This window comes from Oncorhynchus tshawytscha, linkage group LG05 (assembly GCF_018296145.1).
Source record: "Oncorhynchus tshawytscha isolate Ot180627B linkage group LG05, Otsh_v2.0, whole genome shotgun sequence".
NCBI classification, from domain to species: domain Eukaryota; kingdom Metazoa; phylum Chordata; class Actinopteri; order Salmoniformes; family Salmonidae; genus Oncorhynchus; species Oncorhynchus tshawytscha.
In genome coordinates this window covers 74059922-74087907 of record NC_056433.1, presented here as the reverse complement: position 1 = coordinate 74087907, position 27986 = coordinate 74059922, and the positions used below count along the sequence as shown (strand labels likewise).

Sequence of the window (27986 nt, the reverse complement as noted above, 5' to 3'; positions counted from 1 at the left end):
CTTGGTCACCTCCCTGACCAAGGCCCTTCTCCCCTGATTGCTCAGGTTTGCTGGGCAGCCAGCTCTAGGAAGAGTCTTGGTAGTTAAACTACCATTTAAGAATGGGGGCCTTCAATGCTGCAGAAATGTTTTGGTACCCTTCCCCAGACCTGTGCCGGAGTTCTACGAACAATTCCGTCAACCCCAGCTTGGTTTTTGCTCTAACATGCACTGTCAACTACAGGACCTGAGGTGTGCCTTTCCAAAACAATGATCAATAGAAAGAAGTTGCACTGGAGCGTAATGTCAAGTCTCAAAGCAAAGGGTCTGAATACTTCTGTTAAGGCATTTCAGTTTAACACATTTGCTAAAATTTCTACAAACACACTTTGTCATGGGGTATTGTGTGTAGATTGATTTGATTTCATTTTAGATCAAGGCTGTAACGTAACAAAATGAGGATCAAGTCAAGGGGTCTGAACACAATGTTCAGACTGGATTGCTTTAGACTTTGTTGAATATTTTAGTTTTGCATTTTCCAATTAAGAACATTCAAAACAAGTGAAAAGATAGGCCAAAGTGACAGTAACAGACAAACGTAACAAATAAACAATAAAAAAATGAGACATTGGATCACCTGCCGTAGGATACATATACATTACGTGTGAAACATTGTGAGGATTATAGATTCAATGAGATGTGGGGGGAAGTCTCTCTATAGTCAAAAGGTTGCCAAATTCTATAATATGTCTTTAACTTATTCCTCAAGCAGTAAGTGATTTTCTCCAAAGGGATACAACTATTAACTTCCGATAGCCACATTGCAACTGGCAGGGAGGAATCCAAGTTCCATTTCAAGGCAATACATTTCTTGGCAATCGCTAGCAATATTTGTTAGCTTTATAGTATGGCTTTGCCTAAGATTGGTGTTAGTAAAGTTTGCCAGTAGACAGACCTCCGGGCTTAGAAAACAAGCCGAGGCACCTGTAAAGTTCTACACTATCAATGTGGATGTCTTTCTACAGGAAGGTGTCCCACCAGCATGTTATGTACCGTCAGAGGATCAGTGGAGTCCTGAAACATGATTCCTATAGCGTAGACTACTACCCCCCACAAGGGGCACCAATGCTGGTGCTCCCCATCACAGGTCAGAGCGAAAGGAAAGGGAGTGTAACAAGTGTGAGACTAAATGGAATAATGTTTTGCTAAATACAGGCATTGATTGCTTCCCTTCTGTAACATTTCCCATGCAATGGTCTGTCCTAGCTGTTCTTAATGCATTAGCAAATGGGAAGTGCAAGTTCTGGAGCACCTACCCATCAGGTACTGTTGTAATGAATGCATGGTGGCAGAGAGCAATCAAGTCCTACAGTAATTTGTTCATGGGGCCTGTGATAAGTTAAATACATTCACTTATGAACATGTAATCACGTCACATCTTTAGGTACAGAGCCAGATGTCTGTACCATGTGGTGAGGTGAAGAGTCCTTACCCTGGTCCTAAATGTGTTCTTGTGACCCCATAGGATATGTCTATGTTAAGATTCATTTGTTAACCCTGATCCTACTTGGACACATATCCTAGTTAACCTTTGACTGCTATAGCCCCAAGCCAGACCAGCGATAGCCCAGCCAGCTCATACACGCCACCACCCCGTACTGGGTCTGCCCTCAATACAGACAAGCATCATGTACAGCAATCTAGATACTGATATTTCTTGTTGAAAAAGTCAGATGACCTCCCTGTAGGTTGTGCATCAGACCATGGGAAAACATGCCAACAGCTACACCACAGCCAAGGACTGTTGGCAGAGGCAGTAGTGTCACTAAACTCTACCCAGACAAATGACTAACCACTTGGTACCTACATTTTTTTTTTTAAAGTTCAAATTAAACTAACCAAAAGTAGAATTCTGAAGACAAGCGATTCAGATATGCAAATATTGAACTTTATTACTACAAGTATACAAAAACAATGTCAGCAAGTGAGAGAATGTTCATATTTACAGAAACAAGTGTTAGGGGACAGACATGCTCTGCTGGCTGGATGATCAGGAAGTCAAATCACGCAGAAGAGTCAGAGGACGGCTTGGCAGGCTATGTATGGGAAAGGAAGAAAAGTAATCAAACGGCATTAGTAGATCAGAAAGTTAAACGCCTGAACACCGCTTTAATCCAGAAACACCTACCATCCCTGTCAGGGGTCCATTAATACTGTTGAGATTATTCAGTTGGAGGATTTATGAAACCTGTACGAGTTTGTCATAGCACTCCGGTCTGTTCAAATGGGGAAAAAGAAAAAAACTGCAGTCCCTTTCCTCAAGATACCACCAATACCAATTTCCTGCGCTGCACCCAACTCCACTGAGAATGAGTTATAAACCTATCAACTCGCCTCCTGTGCCCCTTTCTCCTGGACTTCGTTGCTGGCAGAGCCGGAGTCGCCGCTGCCATTAACTGTAGTTTCCTGCTTGTTCTTTTTAGCATCTGTGTCCTTTATGGGGCTCTCCATTTTCCTCTGTACAGGAACACAAACCAAAGTCAGGTTCTCAACACTACCTCCCTCACCTCTACTGTAACCTGCTCTGACATTGCCACACGATCAAAGCCACTGCACCACAACCAAAATAACGCTCAAAAGGAGAGAGCGGCATGAAAGCAAAGAAACCACCATTGGGGCAGTGGTCACCCTCAGAACTAAGAGAACGCAAGAAATTCATGCAACATACTAGTATCGGGGGCATGGATTGATTGGACTTGAGTGTACTAGTCGCAGGCAGAGCACAGTAACCTATAGACCAGGATCATCACTGCCACCCCAGGCTGGGACTAGTAGTAAGTAGCAGAGTTAGCGGTCAAGCAGGAGCACCTCACCTTTTTCCTGACCAGGTGGGAAATGTCTAATGCAGAGTTGGAGGACCCACCACCAGCTGCTGACGTGACAGCGGTCTGAAACACAGGACAAGGGAATTGGTCATGAACATCAGCCTGCTTACTTAACTGACATAAGTCATTTGTTTCAGTTGGCACAAGGTTTCATTCCAGGTGCAAGAAACATTTAAGATAGACTTCAAAAATAGACAAAAATTACCTGACTGGCTTCAAATGCTGATGGTCCACCTTTTTCTGCTGAAGCTGGGAATGCAGATGAAGTAGAGGCCCCGGCCTGGAAGAGATCATAAACCCATAGATCAAATTGGAAAAACTAGCTGGAGCCTCAACTTTCTCATTAGAAGTCAAGTGGACTGGACTTCTTCCTTGATCAATAAATAAACATTTACTAGAAATGCTATACCAAGTAATAGTCATTAGGACACATTTTAGATTAAAAGGAGCATTTCTTGGACAAGACCCTCCCCGTTTGACGACCTACACTGATCCTAGCCAGTATCCCACAGGTAGTCTCACCAGGGTCTGTTGTATGGCCACGGAGGCCGATCCTGCCGTCCTCTGACTCTCCTTGGCGTCCTCCACCTTCTCAGCAATGTCAGGCAGCAGCAGCTTCAGCTCCTCCAGCTCAGTCTTCCCCTCCTCAGCACCATTCTCACCCTTGTCAAGCACCCCCTGGAGCATGGCTAGACACAGAAACAAGGTATGCAAGTGACAGGTCAGAGATTGACATGTCATAGCTAATGCTGTATCATGACTGCGCAGGTAGCTTTGAATCAAGTACAAAAAGTGAATGTCCTCGCCCAAATTGTTGCTGATAAGATACAAGAAACCCAACAGCAACAGTCAGTAAAATATGCTTTTGGTTCATTAACCAACTCAGCTGGGATAGTAGGCCGAAGCGGATTCGATAAGGGTCAACATTGGACTAGCAACACCTAGGTTGTGGGTTGAAACACTAAAGTCTAAGTCTGCTAAAAAATAACAATATTTATCCATCTTACCCAGGCGGCCCTCAATGACCTTGACAGAGCTGCTGTAGTGCTGGATGGCCTGGCTGTACTGGCCTATGTAGCAGTAAGTCATTCCCAGCTGGTAGTGAGTCTCAGCCAGCAGACGGCTGTGGGGGGGCAGGTGCTTCAGCTGCAGGGCCAGGCAATCCTGGAAGTCCTCCACCGCTGCAGGGTAGTTACCTGGGAGAAGCAGCGCATGAAGTGATTACAACTACAAACATCTGTCATGTGGTGCAAGGATTTAAGACCCGAGGTAGAGCAGGGTTTCCTCACCCTGCTCCTCCTCCAGTAACCACAACAGTACACATTTACTGTAACCTGGACAAGCACACCTGATTCAACTAATCACCAAGGTGTTTGTCCAGGGCTACAACAAAAACATGTACTGTTGGGGGGGTACTCAGGGAACATGTAGAGGGAAGGGCAAGCTGATCTGAAATAAAGTCAAAATAACTACATGGCTGTGTTCAATAGGGCATGCTGTAGCAAAACATTATAGACCCTACAAGGACCAGCACAAACATACCAGATTCAGCACCAACTTCTCCAAGCTTCAGATAGGCCTGAGCTGCCATCAACTGGTCCGCCTCATTCTCCTTCCTGTTTGGATGAGGTGGTAAGGGGAAGCAGGTGAAAGTTAATCCATGGAAATCATGTACACTAAAGTTTGACAGACTTTTACAGGGAGCACACGGAGGCTGAGTTTACCTTTTATAGATGACCTTGGCAACCTCCAGCATCTCCCAGGCCAGCTGCAGGTTACCTACTTCCTCTTCACTCTCCTACAAGATATGGGAAGAGTTAGAACACTATACACACAAGTATGTGGACAACCCCTTCAATTTAGTAGATTTGGCTATTTTAGCCACCTTTCCAACAAGTCAGATTTCTGCCCTGCTAGAACTGCCCTAGTCAACTGGAAATGTCTAAGAGCAAGAAAGGCTGAGCTGTAAAGTGTTAAGCAACAAACTCAGAAAGGGACTCAAGTGCTGAAGAGTAGAAATTGTCTATCGTAACGCACAGTTCCAAACTACCTTTGGAAACAACGTCAGCACAATAACGGTTGTTGGGAGCTTCAGGAAATGGGTTTCCATGGTCGAGCAGCCGCACACAAGCCTAAGATCAGCAGACGCTTGGCATTGCATTGTGGAGCAGTGGAAACTTGTTCTCTAGTGATGAATCACACTTCACCATCTGGCAGTCCAATGGACAAATCAGAGTTTAGCTAATGCCAGGAAAACACTACCTGCCCAAATGCATAGTGCCAACTGTAAAGTTAAATGGGGGAGGAAGAATGTCTGAAGCAGTTTATGGTCCGAGCTAGGCCCCTTAGTTCCAGCATACACTGACATTCAAGATGATTCTGTGCTTCCATATTTATTGCAACATTTTAGGGAAGGCCCTTTGTTTCAGCATGACAATGCCCCATGCACAAAGAGAGGTCCATAAAATAAATTGTAAGGATCGGTGTGGAAGAACTTGGTTGACCTGCAGAGCCCTGACCTCAACCCAGTCAAATACCTTTGGGAGGAATTGGCACACTGACTGCAGCCAGGCCTAAATGCCCAACCTCACTAACGCTCGTGGCTGACTGGAAGCCAGTCCACACAGAAATGTTCCAACATCTAATGGAAAGCCTTCCCAGAAGAGTAGAGGCTGTTATAGCAGCAAAGGGGGGAAACAACTCCATATTGATAGAATGACAGTGTCCACATACTTTAGGTCATGTAGTGAGTCTTCATAAATTCATTGTGACAAAGGGTTCTTACCTTGTCTTCAGCAGTGCCTTCCCCTTCATCATCATCATCATCATCATCTAAGGGTGGAGGCCAAAAGAACAGTAAGCCTAAGTTGCACGTGTCAGGAAAACCAATAACTGTACATAACCAGAGACTGAAGAAAAGCTTGTCTTTAGTAGTAATGTGACATCAGAAGTGCAACGATGCAGTGTAAAACTTCAATTTGCAAGAGAATAGTTCATTTACAATCCCTTTACAGCCCTACTGTAGATTAAACAGCAATTGTGCAAAATCCACATTTAATCACGTCCTTCTTTCCCAATCCACGTGGTGCACCCAAACAGTCCTACACCAAGTCTACCTTCACCTTCTTCCTCAACTTCTTTGCCATTTCCATTCTGCTCTTCAGTCTTCACACCTTCCGCTTTCCCTTCAGGAGCCTTCTCCACCCCATTCACAGGAGGTTCCAAATGATCGTTCCCATTCTTGACAGGAGACTTGGCAGCACCCTCAGCGGCACCTTCTTCCTCTGCTTCCATCTTCCCCTTTGGCTCAGTTGCCCCAGCTTCCCCATGACTGGTTTCCTTCTCAGCCATTGCATCATAGACCTGCATTCGAAGCTCGTCCCTTGTTTCCTCTGAACCAGATGCATGAAACCGTGTAACATTGTTCACTAATATGCTATTAATGAGCGCATGTAAAAATTAATCTCCCTCTGCGCCCAGACCACGAACAAGTCCCCCACCACCCCCTCAGTGAAATGAGCAGACTGGTGTATGTGGCCCATTCCCTCAGATATAAGACTGCCATTAGAGGGCACCACCTTGCCCATTGACCTATAATGCTAATGTCATAATGACACTTAACCTACCAACAAAACAAGCAAGTTTGGCACTGTACAAGTCAATTGTACCAGAGAAATGCAACAAGCAGCCGTGAACAAAATGGTGGTCACATTGAGAAGCTACTGCTCACCATCCAAGTTGTCAGCGCTCTCAAACTTGGAGTTTTCCTGCTTCTCCCCCTCTTCGGATGACTCCTCAGGGACTCCCTCCAGAGCATCACCCAGGACAGTGTTCTCCATCCTGCACCACCACAAGCAGCCACTTAATTTGAATATACATAACTCAGAGCATGGTGCTGGCAACAGCTGTTTAACTGCAAACTGAATACATGCAGTATCCTACTTCCACTTACCTGGCAAGCTCCAGCAGAGACTTCCCACACAGGAAGAAGGCCTCTCCACACTCATCTGCAGTGTCCCCATACCGCTCAGCCCTGAGGGAGAAGGGAATACAGCATTTACTGGCTGATCTTCACCATTAGTCTGGATTTGCCTCCCTCCCCAGCAACTTTTGGTATGCCAACAAATGGTTGGGCCAGCAGACATGACCTGATCAACTTCGATACGCTGGTAAGAGACAATCCAATCATTTGTGAATTTCTCTCATACAACACCGCTCATTTTGACACAAACGTCTAGGAAGGCAGATTCAGACTGAATATAAACTCAGCAAAAAGGAAACGTCTCCTTTTCAGGACCCTGTCTTTCAAAGAATTCGTAAAAATCCAAATAACTTCAGATATTCGTAAAGGGTTTGAACACCGTTTCCCATGCTTGTTCATTAATTATGAAACGGTCGTTAAGCCACTAACAGCTTACAGAAATTAGGCAATTAAGGTCACAGTTATGAAAACTTAGGACACTAAAGAGGCCTTTCTACTGACCTTGAAAAACACCAAAAGTTAAATGCCCAGGGTCCCTGCGTGAACGTGCTGCAAGGAAGCATGTAGATGAGGCCAGGGCAATAAATTGCAATGTCCGTACTGTGAGACACCTAAGACAGCGCTACAGGGAGACAGGACAGACAGCCGATTGTCCTCGCAGTGGCAGACCACGTCTAACACCTGCACAGGATCGGTACAGCCGAACATCACCTGTAGGACAGGTACAGGATGGCAACAACTGCCCGAGTTATACCAGGAACGCACAATCCCTCTTAGTGCTCAGACTGTCCACAATAGGCTGGACTGAGGGCTTGTAGGACTATTTTAAGGCAGGTCCTCAGACATCACCAGCAACAACGTCGCCTATGGTCACAAACCCACCATCGCTGGACCAGACAGGACTGGCAAAAAGTGTTCTTCACTGACGAGTCACAGTATTGTTTCACCAAGAGTGATGGTCGGATTCACGTTTATCGATGAATGAATGAGCGTTACACCGAGGCCTGCACTCTGGAGCGGCATCGATTTGGAGGTGGAGGGGCTGTCATGGTCTGAGGCCGTGTGTCACAGCATAATTGGACTGAGCTTGTCGTCATTGCAGGCAATCTCAACGCTGTGCGTTACAGGGAAGACATCCTCCTCCCTTATGTGGTACCCTGCCTGTAGGCTCATCCTGACATGACAATGCCACCAGCCATACTGCTTGTTCTGTGTGTGATTTTCTGCAAGACAGGTATGTCAGCGAAGAGCCCAGATCAATCCCATTGAGCACATCTGGGACCTGTTGGAGCAGAGGGTGAGGGCTAGGGCCATCCCCTGCAGAAATGTCTGGGAACTTGCAGGTGCCTTGGTGGAAGAGTGGGGTAACATCTCACAGCAAAAACTGGCAAATCTGGTGCAGTCCATGAGATGCACAGCAGTACTTAATGCAGCTGGTGGCCACACCAGATACGGACTTACTTTTGAGCCCCCCTTTTGTTCGGGGACACATTCCATTTCTGTTATTCACATGTCTGTGGAACTTGTTCAGTTGTTGAATCTTATGTTCATTCAAATATTTACACTTTAAGGTTGCAGAAAATAAATTTAGTTGACAGTGAGAGGACTTTTTTTTTGCTGAGTTTGTATCAATTGAGAGAATAACAGAATTAACTTTAGGATGAGTTGTCCAGCAATGGGATCAGGTCAAGATAAAATTCCATTAACATCAAATCCACAATAAATGAGCCTCATAACACTTCAAATTCACAGTTAATCCAAGTCATTTGGTCTCAGTACTCACAACATGCCACAAGCCTCCTGGAACACGTTGACTGCAGAAACTACGTCACCCATCACCAGATGCCTGTTCCCAGCACCAATCAATTTCTTTGCCTCAGCCATCACGTCGACTGAACTGTGGTACACGTCGGACAACCAAAATAATATTTTTGTACTTCACTTAAACCAATTGCATGAAAAGTCCCTGTGGAGTGAACTCAAGAACAAGTCAAACTTCCTAAAAATCAGTATAAATTCAGGAAGTGCAGTTTCTCACCTGTCTGCTGCAACAGCACTTGAAGAGCAGGACTTTTCTTCCATGCTGAAACAAAGTGACATTAATGCAGCCAATTAGAGACTAACGTTGTCTAGTCTAAATAACTTAAAACAAAAGTCCATTGTGAAAACCAAAGTTTTGCTGAGATGCCTGGTTTAAACCTTTTCCGACGCAAGGGCTGAAGGTACCCTTGGAGCAACAACCTCGTTCGTCTGTCGATACCCATACTGAGATTTGTCTATGACAATTTCTATCCGATCGTCTTTAAAACCTGCTTCGAACGCAAGTGTTCCTCTCGGGAGTGCCGCCATCTAGGTAACGAGTGTTGCAAAAAAATAAGTTGTTTCTTATTCCAAGTTTACACCGAATTCACTTAAACGGCGTTTGCGTTCAAACACCCGAATAGCTAAAAAGTGGCCTTCGTAGTTTACGTTTAGGAAAGCTTTTTAAACTGTTCGTAGTTAGCTACCACAGGTCACCGCAGCTAGCACGTGCATTTGAGTATTGGTAGGTGAAATTGCTCCTTGCTTTGCTAGCTACCTACTTTTCTATGCAACTAACGTTAGCAAGCAAAGATAATTATCTAACCAGTTCGGGCTAACGAACGTTGCTGGCTAAAGTAGGTAGTTAACTAATTAAAGCTGACGTTGGCCAAGAAAATGAACGTTTAAGTGCAACAAAACATCGCCAAATTCGAGTGAACTGTAGCTACTCTGCTAATGTAATGCAATTCGTATTCATGCAAACTAGCTAACCGTAAGACTACGCTAACGTTTCATCTGCGGCTAGCGCCAACCTTTGGGTTAAGTGTAACGTTACTTAGCAACGTTAGCTAGTTGGCCGCCACTGGCCGTGGAGCGGAACGTCTTGCTATGGTGCATGGGAACAATTTCTCTATAGATAACTGTTAATTAACGTTGACTAACAAGTCATCTGTAGTACACCACGACTTAAAAACGCTGCTGTAGCTTGTAGGCAAACAAACAGAACAAAGGCTAGATAACAAAGCAGAGGTGGATAGGCGAAGGCACACACAAGTGGGCTCACCTTGCAGAGTTTGAAGCAGCTGCTGTTTCCTCAGGCATGTTAGTGAAGCGACTGAGACTATTTCGTGTAAATTAACACAGATGTGTCCAGGAATATATCAGGTTTAGCGCCTGTTCATTCTTTCACTTTGTTGGCGCTTTTAAATACGGACACGGTGTAACGCTTCCGCTGAACTTTCAACTTGAATTTCACTGAACGCGGGAGATTACATTTAAAGGGGAACTACCATGATACAATGTAACGTTATTAGAATCATTGCTTGATCGATCATCTGAAAGGCCATTCAACTAATCATCAATCAATCCATTGCATGTAGCCAACTTTGTTGCTGGTAAATACCAAACGTCAATACATTTTAGAACCTGATAAAATATATTATGTGCAGAATATATATCGTTATTGAATTAGGCGTCCTACAGCGGGCTAGTGGCGCAATGGATAACGCGTCTGACTACGGATCAGAAGATTCTAGGTTCGACTCCTGGCTAGCTCGTATCTTTTTCATGTCCCACATGCTCTTTGACTTCGGTTAGTTAGAAATAATAATTGACTGGTAAAGGTACACACAGCACATACCATATATATATATATATATATAGCAAGACCCAGCACAATAAAATAAGCATAAGCTAACATCGAAATGTTCTAAAAGTCAAGAATCCTGCTTTCATCAAGAGGTCCAGGGATGTCTTCATGACTGGGACATCAGAATGCCTGTGCAGCTGTGTACTATATATATATACACATTTTTTAAATGTATTTTATATATGTGTAGTATACTTTATTTTTATAAGAAGCTCAAGCTACTCATGGACTTGCAAGTAGGAAATATCTCTTTATGTTGAGTCGGTTGTAAGCACTGGGCAGCAAGGTGATAGATGGGTTCAATATATTTAAAATACAAAACATTTTTATTTTATTTAAGTAGGCAAGTTAGTTTAAAACATAACACTGCATATCCATAAACATGTCACTTCAGTGCTTTTGTGCAGCCAGAGTCCAAAAGCAGGTCAGACAGAGTTGTTAGACTGTTTCTGCATGTTAACTCTCCCTTCATAGTTTTCCCTCCTGGTAAACAAGCATTGTAATTACTCCTCGTCACAAAAGGAAACAGGGCAGTAACAAACAAAAAAATATTATGAAGAACATGCTATGTCCCAATACTCTCAAAAATACCCCTTTTCTTGTCACCCCACACCACCATGACCAATGATCTGAAAGGAGATGGATTTTCCACAACCTTCTTTCCCCTTAAGCCAGGGCTGCCAAACCCGCTTCCTGGAGATCTACTGTCCTGTAGGTTTTTAGTCCAACCCTAATTTAGCGGTTCTGATTCAGCAAGTTAAGGTCTTGTTGAGCAGCTAATTAGTAGTATCAGGTGTGTTAAATTAGGGTTGGACTGAAACCCCACAGGACTGTAGATCTCCAGGAAGAGTGTTGGGCAGCCCTGCTTAAATGGCCCTCTTTTCCCTTATCAAATCAGTGGTTAGGAAGGAGGAAGACATTTAATGGAATTGGGACACAGCCTTGGAGGGGGTTGAGGAAGGGGAGTGAGTTCCCAAGGCACAAAATAGGGCAGCAGAGTGGGGAATTGCTCAATAGGGGTCACTGAAGGGGTAGTGTGGATGTCCTGCATCCCTGGGGACGGGCTTCCCATCAACCTGCAACAACAATTGAAAAAAAGTTACAAGCTAGCCAGGAGTCAAACCTAGAATTGACTTATCCGCAGTCCATTGCGCCACTAACCCACTGAAAACTTTATGGTGAAATGTCAAGAGAGACACCACATTTAGTTTATTTTCTTCTACCAGCTGATAACATACCACAGATATAGTATCAGCTCACTATACCACATTTAACTATTGTTAGCTGGCCATCACATAACCCATAGCAATTCAATAACAATACTCTCTGGTCTCACTTCTGTTGTACACATATATACCACTAGAAGAGCTCTAAATCCACTCACTGTGATAGTTGGTACAATGTAGCGCCAGCCTCTGTTCAATGCTGTTATACACTTCATCTCTTCCGCTTCCAGGGTAAAGTCAAAGACCTGAGGATGCACACACATTTAGATTAGGCGTAGACCTGAGGATGCACACACATTTAGATTAGGGTCAAAGACCTGAGGATGCACACACATTTAGATTAGGGTCAAAGACCTGAGGATGCACAAACATTTAGATTAGGGTCAAAGACCTGAGGATGCACACACATTTAGATTAGGGTCAAAGACCTGAGGATGCACACACATTTAGATTAGGCGTAGACCTGAGGATGCACACACATTTAGATTAGGGTCAAAGACCTGAGGATGCACACACATTTAGATTAGGGTCAAAGACCTGAGGATGCACACACATTTAGATTAGGGTCAAAGACCTGAGGATGCACACACATTTAGATTAGGGTCAAAGACCTGAGGATGCATACACATTTAGATTGGGCATACACTCATTAGTCAAATAAATCATTATTACATGACTACATGATGGGACTTCTGCAAACAGTTTTATGAGATGGGTAGTAGTAGTAGTAGTAGTAGTAGACTGAATTGTGCACCAATTTACAATTATAGATTGTCATCATACAATAGAATACTACAAAACCACAATACTTGTGAAGAAATAGGCTTAGATAACAAAAAAATATAAAATATCCACCTGAATATTCTCTTTGATCTGAAATTCTGTCACACTTTTAGGGATCGTCACTATTCCTCGCTGTGTCTGCCATCTAGCAAAGAGACAAGATGTGCATGGTTTAATTTGGAGAGAAAAATTGTCTACATGAAAATCAGGATCTGACCACTAGATCATATGACTGTTTGTTTTAGTCATTTATTTAATTCATTATTGTGCTAGGTGGGGAGGTCTTAATATATTTGGTATGTGCTGTGTATACTGGTACATTTATCCTGCCTACCTAAAGAGGAATTGGGAAATGATAGATAATAGTTACGAGCTAACCTGGAGTAGAACCTAGAATCTTCTGATCTGTAGTTAGACGCGTTATCCATTGCGTAACTAACGCGCTTATTGGCTAAAGGCAAGGTGTGTGTTCTTGTTTGTGTGTTTATTTTACACCCGTCTCACTGTACAGGCCCTGACGCGAGAGGATGTGTTCATCACTTCTCAGTTGTGGAACCTGCTGATAGGCTCATGGCAGAATATCAACTTATATTCTGTACTTATTCAGTGTATTTCAGGTGTCTTTATTCCTGGCATTTGTATATGACATGGGGATGCTGGGTTATCATTGTGTAAAGAGTTCTAGGCTAGAACATTATAGAACATTACTCACCTAAGGATAATTTGTGCTGGAGACTTGTTGTACTTCTTGGCCAGGGTGTCGATTGCTGCTTCATCCAGGAGGACGGGCTCATCAGGATGCTTCCATGCCCGATCCGGTGACCCCAGTGGGCTGTACGCTGTAATCACCAGGCCTCTGTCCCGGCAGTGTCCCAGCAACTCCACCTGAGCCAGATAGGGATGGCTTTCCACCTGGAAAACAGAGAAACAAACAGTGGGCAGTGGGCTAGTGGTGCAATGGATGACTACGGATACAAAGATCCTAGGTTTGACTCCTGGTAAACTTTTTCAATATTTATTCAACTGATCCTAAGGTAGGGAGGAATAATGTACACACAGCACATGCCACATATCAAGAACTCCCTACCTAGCAAAATAGCTCATAAACCAAACACTCATATGTTGTAGTATTTAACAGTCAACAAACACTTGCTGTATTTCTGACAGGGACAAAGAGACAGTAGGTGGAGGGTTATATGCAAAGGATATTGGAAGATGGACAGTAGCCTGAGAGAAGACTGGTTGTGGCAGTGATGAAGAGACAAACATACAATCATAGGCTAGTGGCACAATGTATAACATGTCTGGCTACAGATCAGAAGATTCTAGGTTAGACTCATGTCTAGCTCAGAAGCTTTTTCAATCGTTGCCCAACTGATCTTTAGATAGGTAGCAAGGAATAATGTATGCACAGTCAGCATAAGCCACATATCTCCTTACCTGAAGCACAGTGGGTTTGATGTTGGCTACGGAGAGAACGTCGTCTATCTGTTTGCTGTTGAAGTTGGACAGGCCGATAGCCCTGACCAGGCCCTTTCCCACCAGCTTTTCCATGGCAGCCCAAGTCAGCTTGTAGTCGATGTCGTCGTACAGCAGGGTGCCGTCCTCCGACTTGGGGAAAGGAGCGTCACCTTGTCTGTGGGGTAGACAAGGGGAAGAGCAGGCATAATGTTAACTGTACAGTCATGATGACCCATGTACATGGTTTAAAAATTCAATAGGACCATAGAGTTAGTTTAACTACACAGCCACTGTAATGTGAATAGATCATTCAGAAAAATTGTAATAGCACGTGTACCCAAATCAGATTGAAATTAAAAGGAAATTCTGTCTGACAATTCTACACATTTATTTGCTGTAACATGTTCACGAATGCCAGTTATTATGCCTCTTTATAACAGAAGCAATGTTGAGTAGGCCAGATCCCATGGAGGCTACTCACTGGAAGGCATAGGGCCAGTGGATGAGGTATAGATCCAGGTACTCCAGACTCAGCTCCTTCAGTGTCTTCAGCAGAGCGGGCTCCACATCCTCCGGGTGATGCTGTGTGTTCCACAGCTTGGAGGTGATAAACACATCCTCTCGCCTCAAGGCCTGTATACAGAGACCGGTGTAAACAAAGACCACACAAACCTTTTGACCCATCATTGTGCCAGTAGTGCAATGTGTCTTGACTACAAATTTGAGGTTTGACTCCTGGCTAGCTCGTAACTTATTTCAATCATTCACATGCCAAATATACTATCAAGACTTTGTCCAGCTAGCACAATAATAACAGACTGACTCTGTCCATCTCAGTATCTGCCAATGGAGTCTATAGTACTAAGCCTTAGATACCATGTTTATAGGGCTCTGGTCGAAAGTAGTGCACTAAATTAGGGACTAGGGTGCCATCTGGGACGCAACCTTGGTGTTGACTTACTTTGTCAGGGCCAAGTGTCTCCTGCAGAGCTTCTCCGATCTCCACCTCGTTGCCATAGATGGCAGCACAGTCGATGTGACGGTAGCCAGCCTGCAAGGCCCAGATTACTGCCTGTTTAACCTGGAATACAGTCAACCCAACAAGACAACCACTGCTTACAAAAACCCAAACAGCAAGCTAATATTAATACTACACTGGAGATGAGTTAGGAGAAATATTTGATCAAAAAGATTAACACCTACCTTGCCAGGTTCACTCTTCCATGTTCCCAGCCCAAGGAGAGGCATCTTCCGCCCGGTGTTGAGAACTGCAAAGTCGTTTTTACCTGCCACTGCCATGTGTACCTGAAGACAGAGCAGAATCAAGATGTCAGTCAGGTAAAGCCTTTGTGATGTTCACATTGTGCATCTCAATATTGTGAAGTGGCTTACTCTTATTGTGTCCTTCAGATCACTGGTTTGCATTGCCTGTAAGTCTATGGGCCTAACAGGCGAGATATATGTTGAAACTTTCAGCTTTTGGGGCCTCCTGTCTACTAGCACACTCCACTAAGCCTCCTGCCCATGACTCATATGAACTGCTGCTGACTATCACATGACTTCCTTCCTGACCAACGCATGGGTGGAAATTCGCGTTTCTGTGTCAACAGCTGCACGAGACCTGACCACACCTGGACCCTACTACTGTACTCTTTCTCAGCTAATAGTATTGATACCATTTCAGCTAAATCAAACTGTCATTGTGAAATGTCATACAATAACAATAGCTTCATTACCATGGCCAGTAGAAATATCGAATCTGATCAATAATCACGATGCGTAATCTGGAGCAGAAACCGGCTGCGGTCAGACCAAAGCATGTCTGCAATCTATTGGTAATAAACGAGGTAGGGTGGACAAAGATAGAAATGTTCCTGTCTGTCAGAGGTGCAATGCCAGATATCAGTTAGATAATGCTCAAAGGCAATATTCCAAAATATTGACATTTCATCGATAAATAATCTTTCATGCATGCTTGAAGAAGCTAGCGATACAAATGTAATTCAGTGCTATGATGATCTCGATGTCACTTACGTATCATTTCCTCTACATTATTATTGGCGATTTAACGTTATCCTTTCATTTTTTGATAGTCAATTCACCTGCCTTATGCAACATATACGATTGAGAATCTGATCCAAGTAGATGTTATGTGCTGCATATTCACCCAGTCAGTGGACCCTAATTGAAATGAAACCAACAAAATACACACACTGTCGCACAAAACGTCAAGCAGCTGTATTCATAAACATCCCACTTACTGGTATCAATCTGCAAAAAAATGAATAACTCTCTTCTTCAAAGCCCTGGCCACAAATAGTCAAATTTTAGCTGTTCAACAAAATCCGACTTCATTTTGCTGATATTTCCGTTTCCAGGGTTTGATTCAAGAGGGCTGTCACCATAGAGATATATAGACTACTCATAATGGATATTTAAGAAATAACGCCAGAGGGGTGTGATATATGGCCAGTATACCACTGCTAAGGGCTGTTCTTATGCACGCAACATGGTGTGCCTGGATACAGCCATATCCCAAAACCCCTGAGGTGCCTTATTGCTATTATAAACTGGTTACCAATGTATGTAATTAGAACAGTGAAACAAATGTTTTGTCATACCAGTCTATGCAGTCTGATATACCATGGCTTTCAGCCAATCAGCATTCAGGGCTCGAACCAACCAGTTTATAAAGCCCATTTTAACATGGACATTTACATTGAGGGCTTCCACCATACTTCTGCCATTTTAAAGTAGTAAAAGTAGTCAACTGGGTGGTGATCACTTATGTATATAAACTCCAGATTTCTGATGCTATGCATTGGCCATTAAGTGGCTTTGATGCCACTGGATGGCCATATTGGCACTCCCAAGTAGGAGCAGTCCACCATATGAATGAGGGACAGTACCATTAGTAATCTCTAAACAAATTAGTTTAAAAATATATATTTAAAAAATATCTTTATTTTATTTGTATGTTTAACTCACATGATATAATTTCAAAGTATGCATTAATGTGTCTGTAATAGAATAAATGTGGTAAAAACAAATGTAGACATTAATAAATGCATTTTCTATAGCTTCCAAAATGTTTTTTACAACAGTGAGGGAGTGCCAAGATGGAGGCATTTATTGGTGGGGATTCCTATGGGCTGTAGCCTCAATGGCACTGCCTGTGCGATCACAGATATAAAGATGAGTCCTCTATATATCTCTATGGCTATCACAATCTAGATTTAACAACTGATTTATATATACACTAGATTACCTTTTGGGGGCGCTGTGTTGAAGCCAACGCGCCTCCATCTTGGCACTCCCTCACCATAGAAAAACATATTTTGGAAGCTATAGAAATGTATTTATTAATGTCTACATTCGTGTTTGCCACCTTTATTCTATTACATACATCTTAATGCATAATTTGAAATTATATTATGTGAGCTAAAAAAAAAAAGAAAATTCAATTTTTATTTTCCTTTAAGTATAATACTTAAATATATGTAATTTTTTTCTTGTAACATTTAATTGAAATACTGTAGAATTCCATTCATTCATATGGAGGACTGCTCCAACCACTGCTTGGTTTTAAACTAATTGGTATGACAAAACATTTGTTTTTACTGTTCTAATTACATTGGTAACCAGTTTATAATAGCAATATTTTACCCCCAATTTTGTGATTGCAGTCTTGTGTCATCGCTACAATGGGCTCGGGAGAGGCAAAGGTTTAGCCAACCCGAAACATGACCCACCAAAACACGCTTCTTAACACCCGCCCGCTTAACCCAGAAGCCAGCTGCACCAATGTCGGAGGAAACACTCTTCAACTGATGACTGTGGTCAGCCTGCAGGCCTCCGGCCCTCCACAAGGAGTCACTAGAGCGCAATGAGCCAAGTAAAGCCCCGCCGGCCAAACCCTCCCTACCCCATACGACGCTGGGCCAATTGTGCGCCGCCCGGTCACAGCCGGTTGTGACATAGCCTGGGATCGAACCCAGGTCTGTAGACCGCTGCGCCACTCGGGAGGCCACAAATCAAATTAGATTTTAAAGCTAGCTTTGAGTTAGCTTGCTTAAAGGGATTGTTCACTTAAATGTCAAAATATCATTGATTTTCTTACCCTGTACACAGTCTATGGACAAGGACAAGCTATGACAGCAAGCCATGCTTTGGTTTAGTTTCCCTGACAATGTTTTAGTATTTTTGACACAATTCCCATTCAAGTCATGGTACCTACAGAGCCTTCGGAAAGTATTCAGACCCCTTGACTTTTTCCACATTTTATTACATGTACAAACCAGAAAATCACATTGTAGGATTTTTAATGAATTTATTTGCAAATTATGGTGGAAAATAAGTATTTGGTCAAGAACAAAAGTTTATCTCAATACTTTGTTATATACCTTTTGTTGGCAATGACAGAGCTCAAACGTTTTCTGTAAGTCTTCACAAGGTTTTCACACACTGTTGCTGGTATTTTGGCCCATTCCTCCATGCAGATCTCCTCTAGAGCAGTGATGTTTTGGGGCTGTTGCTGGGCAACACAGACTTTCAACTCCCTCCAAAGATTTTCTATGGGGTTGAGATCTGGAGACTGGCTAGGCCACTCCAGGACCTTGAAATGCTTCTTACGAAGCCACTCATTCGTTGCCACTCATTCGTTGCCACTCCTTCTGTGTGTTTGGGATCATTGTCATGCTGAAAGACCCAGCCACTTTTCATCTTCAATGCCCTTGCTGATGGAAGGAGGTTTTCACTCAAAATCTCACGAAACATGGCCCCATTCATTCTTTCCTTTACACGGATCAGTCGTCCTGGTCCCTTTGCAGAAAAACAGCCCCAAAGCATGATGTTTCCACCCCCGTACTTCACAGTAGGTATGGTGTTCTTTGGATGCAACTCAGCATTCTTTGTCCTCCAAACACGACGAGTTGAGTTTTTACCAAAAAGTTCTATTTTGGTTTCATCTGACCATATGACATTCTCCCAATCTTCTTCTGGATCATCCAAATGCTCTCTAGCAAACTTCAGACGAGCCTGGACATGTACTGGCTTAAGCAGGGGGACACGTCTGGCACTGCAGGATTTGAGTCCCTGGCGGCGTAGTGTGTTACTGATGGTAGGCTTTGTTACTTTGGTCCCAGCTCTCTGCAGGTCATTCACTAGGTCCCCCTGTGTGGTTCTGGGATTTTTGCTCACCGTTCTTGTGATCATTTTGACCCCACGGGGTGAGATCTTGCGTGGAGCCCCAGATCGAGGGAGATTATCAGTGGTCTTGTATGTCTTCCATTTCCTAATAATTGCTCACACAAACTGCTTACCTATTGCAGATTCAGTCTTCCCAGCCTGGTGCAGGTCTACAATTTTGTTTCTGGTGTCCTTTGACAGCTCTTTGGTCTTGGCCATAGTGGAGTTTGGAGTGTGACTGTTTGTGGTTGTGGACAGGTGTCTTTTATACTGATAACAAGTTCAAACAGGTGCCATTAATACAGGTAACGAGTGGAGGACAGAGGAGCCTCTTAAAGAAGAAGTTACAGGTCTGTGAGAGCCAGAAATCTTGCTTGTTTGTAGGTGACCAAATACTTATTTTCCACCATAATTTGCAAATAAATTAATTACAAATCCTACAATGTGATTTTCTGGATTTATTTTTATTTTATTTTATTTTTTCTCATTTTGTCTGTCATAGTTGAAGTGTACCTATGATGAAAATTACAGGCCTCTCATCTTTTTAAGTGGGAGAACTTGCACAATTGGTGGCTGACTAAATACTTTTTTGCCCCACTGTAAGTATTCAGACCCTTTACTCAGTACTTTGTTGAAGCACCTTTGGCACGATTACAGCATCGAGTCTCCTTGGGTATGACAATACAAGATTGGAACACCTGAATTATGTAAAATGTCAACCAAATTAGGTTGCTGTTACTCCCGCCCATACATCTGTTGCAGAATGCAGCCTTTTGACAGTATGTACTAAAGTCAATTTAATTGTTCAGCAGTCTTATGGCTTGGGGGTAGAAGCTGTTAAGGAGCCTTTTGGTCCTAGACTTGGCGCTCCACTACCACTTTTCTCTGCTACCACACGGAAAGCAGTACCGGAGCGCCAAGTCTAAGACCAAAAGGCTCCTTAACAGCTTCTACCCCGAAACCATAAGACTGCTGAACAATTAATCAAATGGCCGCTGGACTATTACATTGACCCCCCCATTTGTTTTTGTACACTGCTGCTACTCGCTGTTTATCATCTATGCATAGTCACTTCACCCCTACCTACATGTACAAATGATCTCTAACCTGTACCGGTACTGGTATGTTGCCCTGTTATTGTTATGTTATTGTGTTACTTTTTATTATTTTTTGCTTTAGTTTATTTGGTAAATATTAACTCTTCTTGAACTGCACTGTTGGTTAAGGGCTTGTAAGTAAGCATTTCACAGTAAAGTCTACACTTGTTGTATTCGGCACATGTGACAAATAAAGTTTGATTTTATTTAATCTACAGGGTCTTGTAGATGACATGGAGCCAGTGGGTTTGGCGACGAGTATGAAGCGAGGGCCAGCCAACGAGAGCGTACAGGTCGCAATGGTGGGTAGTATATGGGGCTTTGGTGACAAAACGGATTGCCGTGATAGACTGCATCCAATTTGTTGAGAAGAGTGATGGATTTCTGACAGTTCGCCCAATTTTTCAGTTTTTGATTTGTAAAAAAAGTTTGAAATATCCAATAAATGTCGTTCCACTTCATGATTGTGTCCCACTTGTTGTTGATTCTTCACAAAAAAATACAGTTTTATATCTTTATGTTTGAAGCCTGAAATGAGGCAAAAGGTCGCAAAGTTCAAGGGGGCCGAATACTTTCGCAAGGCACTGTATTTGTAGTTGTCCACGTATTCTAAGTCAGAGCCGTCCAGAGTAGTGATGTTGGACAGGCGGGCAGGTGCAGGCAGCGATCGTTTGATTAGTATTAGTTTTACTTGTATTTAAGAGCAATTTGAGGCCACGGAAGGAGAGTTGTATGGCATTGAAGCTTGCCTGGAGGGTTGTTAACACAGTATCCAAAGAAGGGCCAGAAGTATACAGAATGGTGTCGTCTGCGTAGAGGTGGATCAGAGACTCACCAGCAGCAAGAGCGACCTCATTGATGTATACAGAGAAGAGAGTCGGTCCAAGAATTGAACCCTGTGGCACCCCCATAGAGACTGGCAGAGGTCCGGACAGCAGACCCTCTGATTTGACACACTGAACTCTATCAGAGAAGTAGTTGGTGAACCAGGCGAGGCAATCATTTGAGAAACCAAGGCTGTCGAGTCTGCCAATGAGGATGTGGTGATTGACAGAGTCGAAAGCCTTGGCCAGATCAATGAATACGGATGCACAGTAATGTTTCTTATCGATGGCGGTTAAGATATCATTTAGGACCTTGAGCGTGGCTGAGGTGTACCCATGACCAGCTCTGAAACCAGATTGCATAGCAGAGAAGGTATGGTGAGATTCGAAATGGTCGGTAATCTGTTTGCTGACTTGGCTTTCGAAGACCTTAGAAAGGCATGGTAGGATAGATATAGGTCTGTAGCAGTTTGGGTCTAGAGTGTCCCCCCCTTTGAAGAGGGGGATGACCGCAGCTGCTTTCCAATCTTTGGGAATCTCAGACGACACGAAAGAGAGGTTCAACAGGCTAGTAATAGGGGTGGCAACAATTTCGGCAGATCATTTTAGAAAGAAAGGGTCCAGATTGTCTAGCCCGGCTGATTTGTAGGGGTCCAGATTTTGCAGCTCTTTCAGAACATCAGCTGAACGGATTTGGGAGAAGGAGAAATGGGGAAGGCTTGGGCGAGTTGCTGTGGGGGGGTGCAGTGCTGTTGACCGGGGTAGGAGTAGCCAGGTGGAAAGCATGGCCAGCCGTAGAAAAATGCTTATTGAAATTCTCAATTATGGTGGATTTATCAGTGGTGACAGTGTTTCCTATCTTCAGTGCAGTGGGCAGCTGGGAGGAGGTGTTCTTATTCTCCTTGGACTTTACAGTGTCCCAGAACTTTTTTGAGTTAGTGTTGCAGGAAGCAAATTTCTGCTTGGCTTTTCTAACTGCCTGTGTATAATGGTTTCTAGCTTCCCTGAACAGCTGCATATCATGGGGGCTGTTCGATGCTAATGCAGAACGCCATAGGATGTTTTTGTGTTGTTTAAGGGCTATATCTGTTCCTGGTTCTAAATTTCTTGAATGGGGCATGTTTATTTAAGATGGTTAGGAAAGCATTTAAAAAAAATATCCAGGCATCCTCTACTGATGGGATGAGATCAATATCCTTCCAGGATACCCCGGCCAGGTCGATTAGAAAGGCCTGCTCGCTGAAGTGTTTCAGGGAGCGTTTGACAGTGATGAGTGGAGGTCGTTTGACCGCTGACCCATTACAGATGCAGGCAATGAGGCAGTGATCGCTGAGATCTTGGTTGAAGACAGCAGAGGTGTATTTAGAGGACAAGTTGGTTAGGATGATATCTATGAGGGTGCCCGTGTTTAAGGCTTTGGGGAGGTACCTGGTTCATTGATAATTTGTGTGAGATTGAGGGCATCAAGTTTAGATTGTAGGATGGCTGGGGTGTTCACATATGGTGTTCACATATGGTGTCCAGAGCACAGCTGGGGGCAGAGGGTGGTCTATAGCAGGCGGCAACGGTGACAGACTTGTTTTAATAGAGAGGTGGATTTTTAAAAGTAGAAGTTCAAATTGTTTGGGTACAGACCTGGATAGTAGGACAGAACTCTGCAGGCTATCTTTGCAGTAGATTGCAACACCGCCCCCTTTGGCAGTTCTATCTTGTCTGAAAAGGTTGTAGTTTGGGATTAAAATTACAGAATTTTTGGTGGTCTTCCTACATACACTGCTGCAATCTTGTGGCCAAAATCTCAATTGTGCCTTAACTGGAATCATACATTGTGGCCTTTCTCTTGCATTTCAAAGATGATGAAACAAAAAAAGCATGTTTTTTGCTTTATATTATCTTTTACCAGATCTAATTTGTTATATTCTCCTACATTAATTTCACATTTCCACAAACTTCAAAGTGTTTCCTTTCAAATGGTATCAAGAATATGCATATCCTTGCATCAGGTCCTGAGCATGCAGTTAGATTTGGGTATGTAATTTCAGGTGAAATTTTTTTAAAAAGGGTCAGATCATTATAACTTTTACCTATTTTGCAATTCTCATCTCATATGCATATACTGTATTCTATCCTATTCTACTGTATCCTAGTCTATGCCGCTCTGACATTGCTCGCCCAAGTATTTATATATTCTTAATTCTATTCCTTTACTTTAGATAGTGTATTGTTGTGAAATTGTTAGATATTACTTGTTAGATATTACTGCACTGTTAGAGCTAGAAACACAAGCATTTCGCTACACATGCAATAACATCTGCTGAACACGTGTATGTGACAAATACAAATATATTTACATTTTATAGTAAGAAAATGGAGAGTCGATGTAAATGTTCCAACTCAAGGTGTCAGAAAATAAAACATTTAAAAAATGTTTTCACGTGACCCATCCAGTGTACTGTAAACATATATTTTTTAAATGGAACCACCACCGCTCCCCCATCATAGATTCAACTCTAAATAATGTTTACAACCACAAATAACAATAACTGTAGCGACCCAGTATTTATAAATGTGGATATCGACTTTGCCATTTCAGCATGCTTTTGTGGAACAGCCGATGCCCAGCAGAGCTAAGGGCTAGATGGTTGAGGGTTTGTCGACCACCACTGACAAGCCTACTCTTCCTGGCTGTTTCATTAACCCACACTACGATCCAAGCCGGCTACAGACAATATTTCTAATTATATAAAATATATGCAACAGATTTTCCACCAACAGGTTTCTGTGCCAACAGGTTTCTGTACACAACCAATAAACAAAGCATACGGACTTTGGGCATTTCAATATCATGGTTTGCATTTGCTGCAAAAAAATGTGTCAAAGAAATTAACTTAATGTCCTGAATACAAAGCATTATGTTTGGGGAAAACCCAAACACTGAGTACCACTCTTCATATTTCAATTATGGTGGTGGCTGCATCATGTTATTGGTACAGTATGCTTGTCATTGGCAAGGACTAGGAAGTTTTTTGGGGGATAAAAATAAACAGAATAGAGCTAAGCACAGGCAAAATCCTAGAGAACAACCTGGTTCAGTCTTCAGACACTGGGAGACAAATTCAATAACCTAAAACATAAGGACAAATATACACTGGATTTCCTTACTAAGATGACATTGAATGTTCCTGAGTGGCCTTGTTACAGTTTTGACATAAACTGTCTTGAAAATGGCTGTCTAACAATGATCAACATCCAACTTGACAGAGCTTGAAGAATTTCAAAAAGAATGTGAAATATTGTAAAATCCAGGTGTGCAAAGCTGTAGAGACTTACCCAGAAAGACTCACAGCTGTAATCACTGCCGAAGCTGCATCTACAAAGTATTGACTGAGGGGTGTGAATACTTATGTAAATTTTATATTCCTGTATTTAATTTTCAATAAATTAGCAAACATTTCTAAAAACGTGTTTTCACTTTGTCATTGTGGGGTATTGTGTGTAGATGTGCGAGAAAAAAAGGGGGGTATGAATATTGTCTGAAGGCACTGTAGTAGGCCAACCCAGTATCAAAGGCTTGGCTTGACAATCTCAGAATGTCATTAACCTTTTTGGTGTTTTGTAAGAGATATCTCTTTACATTCATGAAATGGCCACTGCACAGTTTGGATTGATTGATTTTATTTGTCAGTTAAAAAAATTCAAACACACAGTACAAAGATTTAAAAATGTGTCTGGGATTGCACAATAAATTCAGGACTAATTTCCATTATGGTCCCTATTTTTTACATAAATGCATATACAATTACATAGATTACAGAGATACAAACAACAAAACGTTCTACTGCTCACACATTAGCCAGCTTTTGACATGATTTTTAAAAGTGGTTATGGTTAGTATGGCGTTGAGTTGCTATGTTAGTTTGCTTCACTCAACAGCAACTTGATCTCCACTGTATCTAGACATTATCTCCCATTTCTTTGAGACTAGCAATTGGTTTTCAATAGCGTCTATCTGAGATTTGCAACATTGTTTCAGTATTGACATTTGACCTCCAGCTGTCCAGCAGAACTTGGTAATAGCCGGAGCAGTTTAATAGCAAAACACATGGCATAAAAATAACAAGAATGATTGGGTACAAAAACCCGTTGCGCACCAAACAGCACAAGCACTTACAATAAACAATCCCACACAAAGACATGGGGGGAAAAGAGGGTTAAAACACAACAAATGATTGAGGGAATTGAAACCAGGTGTGAGGAAAAACAAGACAAAACACATAGAAAATGAAAAGTGGATCGATGATGGCTAGAAAACCGTCGACGCCGCCCGAACAAGGAAAGGCCAGACAGACAGACAGGCAGGCAGGCAGGCAGGCAGGCAGCTTTTCTCGGCCAGTCGAAATCATGAATCAGCATAATTTTTTATAATATATACAAAGAAATGTCAATAGAAAACAGGTCAAATGAAAGGAAGTGTAGCTAGTTTGCAGTCTTTCCAGCTTCAGTTTGAATTAATTGTGTTAGCTGTGTTGTTGGCTAGCTCCACTGAACAACAGTGTCCTGACGAGAGAGCACATTTTCTATGCCAGGTGAAATTGTGCATCATTAGTTCATTGTTATGTTATGGATGTATCCAAATAAATCATTAGAAAACAGCTTCGCAAATGTAGCTACTTTTTGTTATTCTGGCTGCACTGTTTGATGTGACCGTAAGTTAGCCGTAGATGACTAGCTAGCAAGCAAGGGGTAAGAACGTTGCCAGTCAGTATAGCAAAATAACTTTTAGAAATAATAACTGGGTCACATCCGTAGATGCATAACAAAATAATTAACGACTGGGTCGCGTCTCTGGTGACCAAACCGATAGAACGAACAAGCATTTTGCTACACTCGCATTAACATCTGCTAACCATGCGTATGTGTCAATGGTGTATTGTAGGCGAAGTCAGGTGCAGGAGAGCAGAGTATAATGAACAGGCGCACTTTTATTATAGTTCCGCGCTCAAAAACGGAACATAAAAGTACAGCGTGTAAACTAACGCCACATAACATGAAACAATTACACACAAAACATGATGGGAAACAGAGGGTTAAATACAAGTAAATTGATTGGGGAAATGACAAATGGATATATGAAAAATTGAGCGGTGATGGCTAGAAAGCCGGTGACGTCGATCGCCGAACGCCGCCCGAACAAGGAGAGGAGCCGACTTCGGCGGAAGCCGTGACAGTATGTGACAAATTTGATTTGATTTGAAACCCTTTTTGTGTCGAGACTGTGTCTTGTGGAAGGATGAAATAGTACGAATAAATTCACCAAAATAACCTTTTTAATGAAAATATGTCTATCAATGTTTGAATATGTTGATAACAACACCAATACACCAACAATATATCCTCCAAACAGCGGCTTCTCGGACATTATCCCAGAACGTTATTCATTAGGACGATTCGGACGGGATTCGTTTTTCCAGACAGCCCCATGTAATTCTTTTTTTTCTTCAATAAAGTGACGGTTATGACAAAGCCTGGAGGTTTTTATTCTAGGCGTGAAGACATTTCAAGATGCCCAAACGATAACAGGTTACACTGATAACACGAGCTTTGCGCCAAAGTTTCTAAACCATTCCAAAACATCTTTGGTATAATATCGCCATAATATTTGAATTGAGGAAGTGTGATCATAATCATTATTATAGAGATCCGCATTAGACGTCCTGCTATCTAAATTCCCCCCACCCTGCAGACTTGAACTAAGCAACACAAAAAGCACGCTGGCACTTGATATCAGAATTTCGGCTATGGATAAGAAAGATAAATTGTCATTTACAAAAGTTTACCTCCGTTTTAATGCTACTTTGCAATATTTTTTGCAAAGTGTTGCATTAAATAGGCGCAATATTTTTTATTGAGACATTTTGCAATGTTCAATGAATTGGCACAAAATGTATAAACAAAAGCATTCACTGTGAAATGATAGGCTACATGTAGTCCCTTCATATGTAGACTATGCGCAGCACTTCGTTTTAACCATACATTTTTTGAATAATGATGTTTTTTGAATAATGTACGGGAGTAGTAGGCTATTATCAAAGGACCTTGGATTTAGTAGAAAAATTGTAGTCTCTATTTAAAAATGACCGACATGGCAGATTTGGACGGGATTTAAATTACGGATATGGCGATTTGTTTTATCATGCACATAATTACATAACTATCTCCCAAGTAAAACAAATCTTGTGCAAATAGGGTTTATGCAACATTTATTTTCTGAGCACAGTGGCTGCTGCGTTGGTGCTATGATTGGTGGCGTGTCGCATCTCAGAACGGTGGGAAGTTGTAAGTGGCTGAGACTTGTCACTGATTTACTGTTAAGGTGACAACATTCAGGAAACGTTTAACGGTGTTTACCGGGGACTTTCCAGTTCCAGCCTGCAACTGGAAAGTCCCCAAAATATCCGCGGAACTAGTTTATCCTGCTTGGAAAGTCCAGACCGGCCGCGCAATGATTTAAGAAAGGATAGGGATTGTGTTTCTGTGACTAAGACTAGCGCAAGCCCTCAATATCATTCCGCTATGTGTGGGTGGGTATACCTTTTCTATAAAAGATACAGAACTCACAGACGATAGGATATGTTCGTTGGTTTGCTCTTCGACAAAGGACCTGGCTTTTTTGGGGGATTCCAGTGGAGATTGATTTGAATGCTAGACTTGGTATTCAATGGCTGCACATATTTTGGAACATAATTTAATATTGTACCTAGGCTATTGGAGGCTGTTCGTGGTAGGTTGCGTTTGTGTAGGCCATTCATGGATAGAGATAATTTGTAACAATTTATTTTGTACTGTACTGAATGTGCGATAGACTACATTAGACTAGCCATATCTATTGACT

The 27986-nt window shown here is 42.4% G+C and overlaps 2 protein-coding genes and 2 non-coding genes across 10 annotated transcripts; 1 reads left to right on the top strand and 3 right to left on the bottom strand.

Moving 5' to 3' along the window:
- Positions 1-1905: 1905 nt before the first annotated feature.
- On the bottom strand, positions 1906-10115 carry nasp (nuclear autoantigenic sperm protein (histone-binding)). Of its 5 annotated transcripts, none has more exons than XM_024422286.2 (15): positions 9932-10115; positions 8885-8929; positions 8630-8743; positions 6817-6897; positions 6595-6704; positions 5981-6256; positions 5650-5696; positions 4589-4662; positions 4407-4480; positions 3872-4060; positions 3387-3553; positions 3070-3144; positions 2853-2927; positions 2374-2496; positions 1906-2075 (listed from the first exon to the last, which is right to left on the bottom strand). In XM_024422286.2, the coding sequence occupies exons 1-15, from the start codon at positions 9967-9969 to the stop codon at positions 2043-2045; spliced, it is 1521 nt and encodes a 506-aa protein (XP_024278054.1). In that variant the 5' UTR covers positions 9970-10115; the 3' UTR covers positions 1906-2042. The 5 variants fall into 5 exon arrangements, with proteins under 5 accessions (XP_024278054.1, XP_024278055.1, XP_024278056.1 ...); XM_024422287.2 differs by having other exon boundaries at positions 5987-6256; positions 9932-10114; XM_024422288.2 differs by lacking the exon at positions 2374-2496 and having other exon boundaries at positions 9932-10114.
- LOC112251882 lies at positions 3659-3789 on the bottom strand. The gene has a single exon (XR_002953750.1). It is a non-coding gene; the product is annotated as a small nucleolar RNA SNORA16B/SNORA16A family (small nucleolar RNA).
- Positions 10116-10351: 236 nt separating the features above from the next.
- On the top strand, positions 10352-10424 carry trnar-acg. Its single transcript has one exon. It is a non-coding gene; the product is annotated as a tRNA-Arg (tRNA).
- A 397-nt stretch (positions 10425-10821) lies between these two features.
- On the bottom strand, positions 10822-16401 carry LOC112251352 (aldo-keto reductase family 1 member A1-B). 3 transcript variants are annotated; one of them, XM_024422284.2, is made up of 9 exons: positions 16248-16401; positions 15190-15291; positions 14948-15067; positions 14468-14619; positions 13966-14161; positions 13238-13437; positions 12598-12670; positions 11901-11987; positions 10822-11592 (listed from the first exon to the last, which is right to left on the bottom strand). In XM_024422284.2, the coding sequence occupies exons 2-9, from the start codon at positions 15283-15285 to the stop codon at positions 11527-11529; spliced, it is 990 nt and encodes a 329-aa protein (XP_024278052.1). In that variant the 5' UTR covers positions 15286-15291; positions 16248-16401; the 3' UTR covers positions 10822-11526. The 3 variants fall into 3 exon arrangements, 2 of the variants coding, with proteins under 2 accessions (XP_024278052.1, XP_024278051.1); XM_024422283.2 differs by lacking the exon at positions 16248-16401 and adding an exon at positions 15379-15520; XR_002953657.2 differs by lacking the exons at positions 12598-12670; positions 16248-16401 and adding an exon at positions 15379-15521.
- Between the last annotated feature and the right edge of the window lie 11585 nt (positions 16402-27986).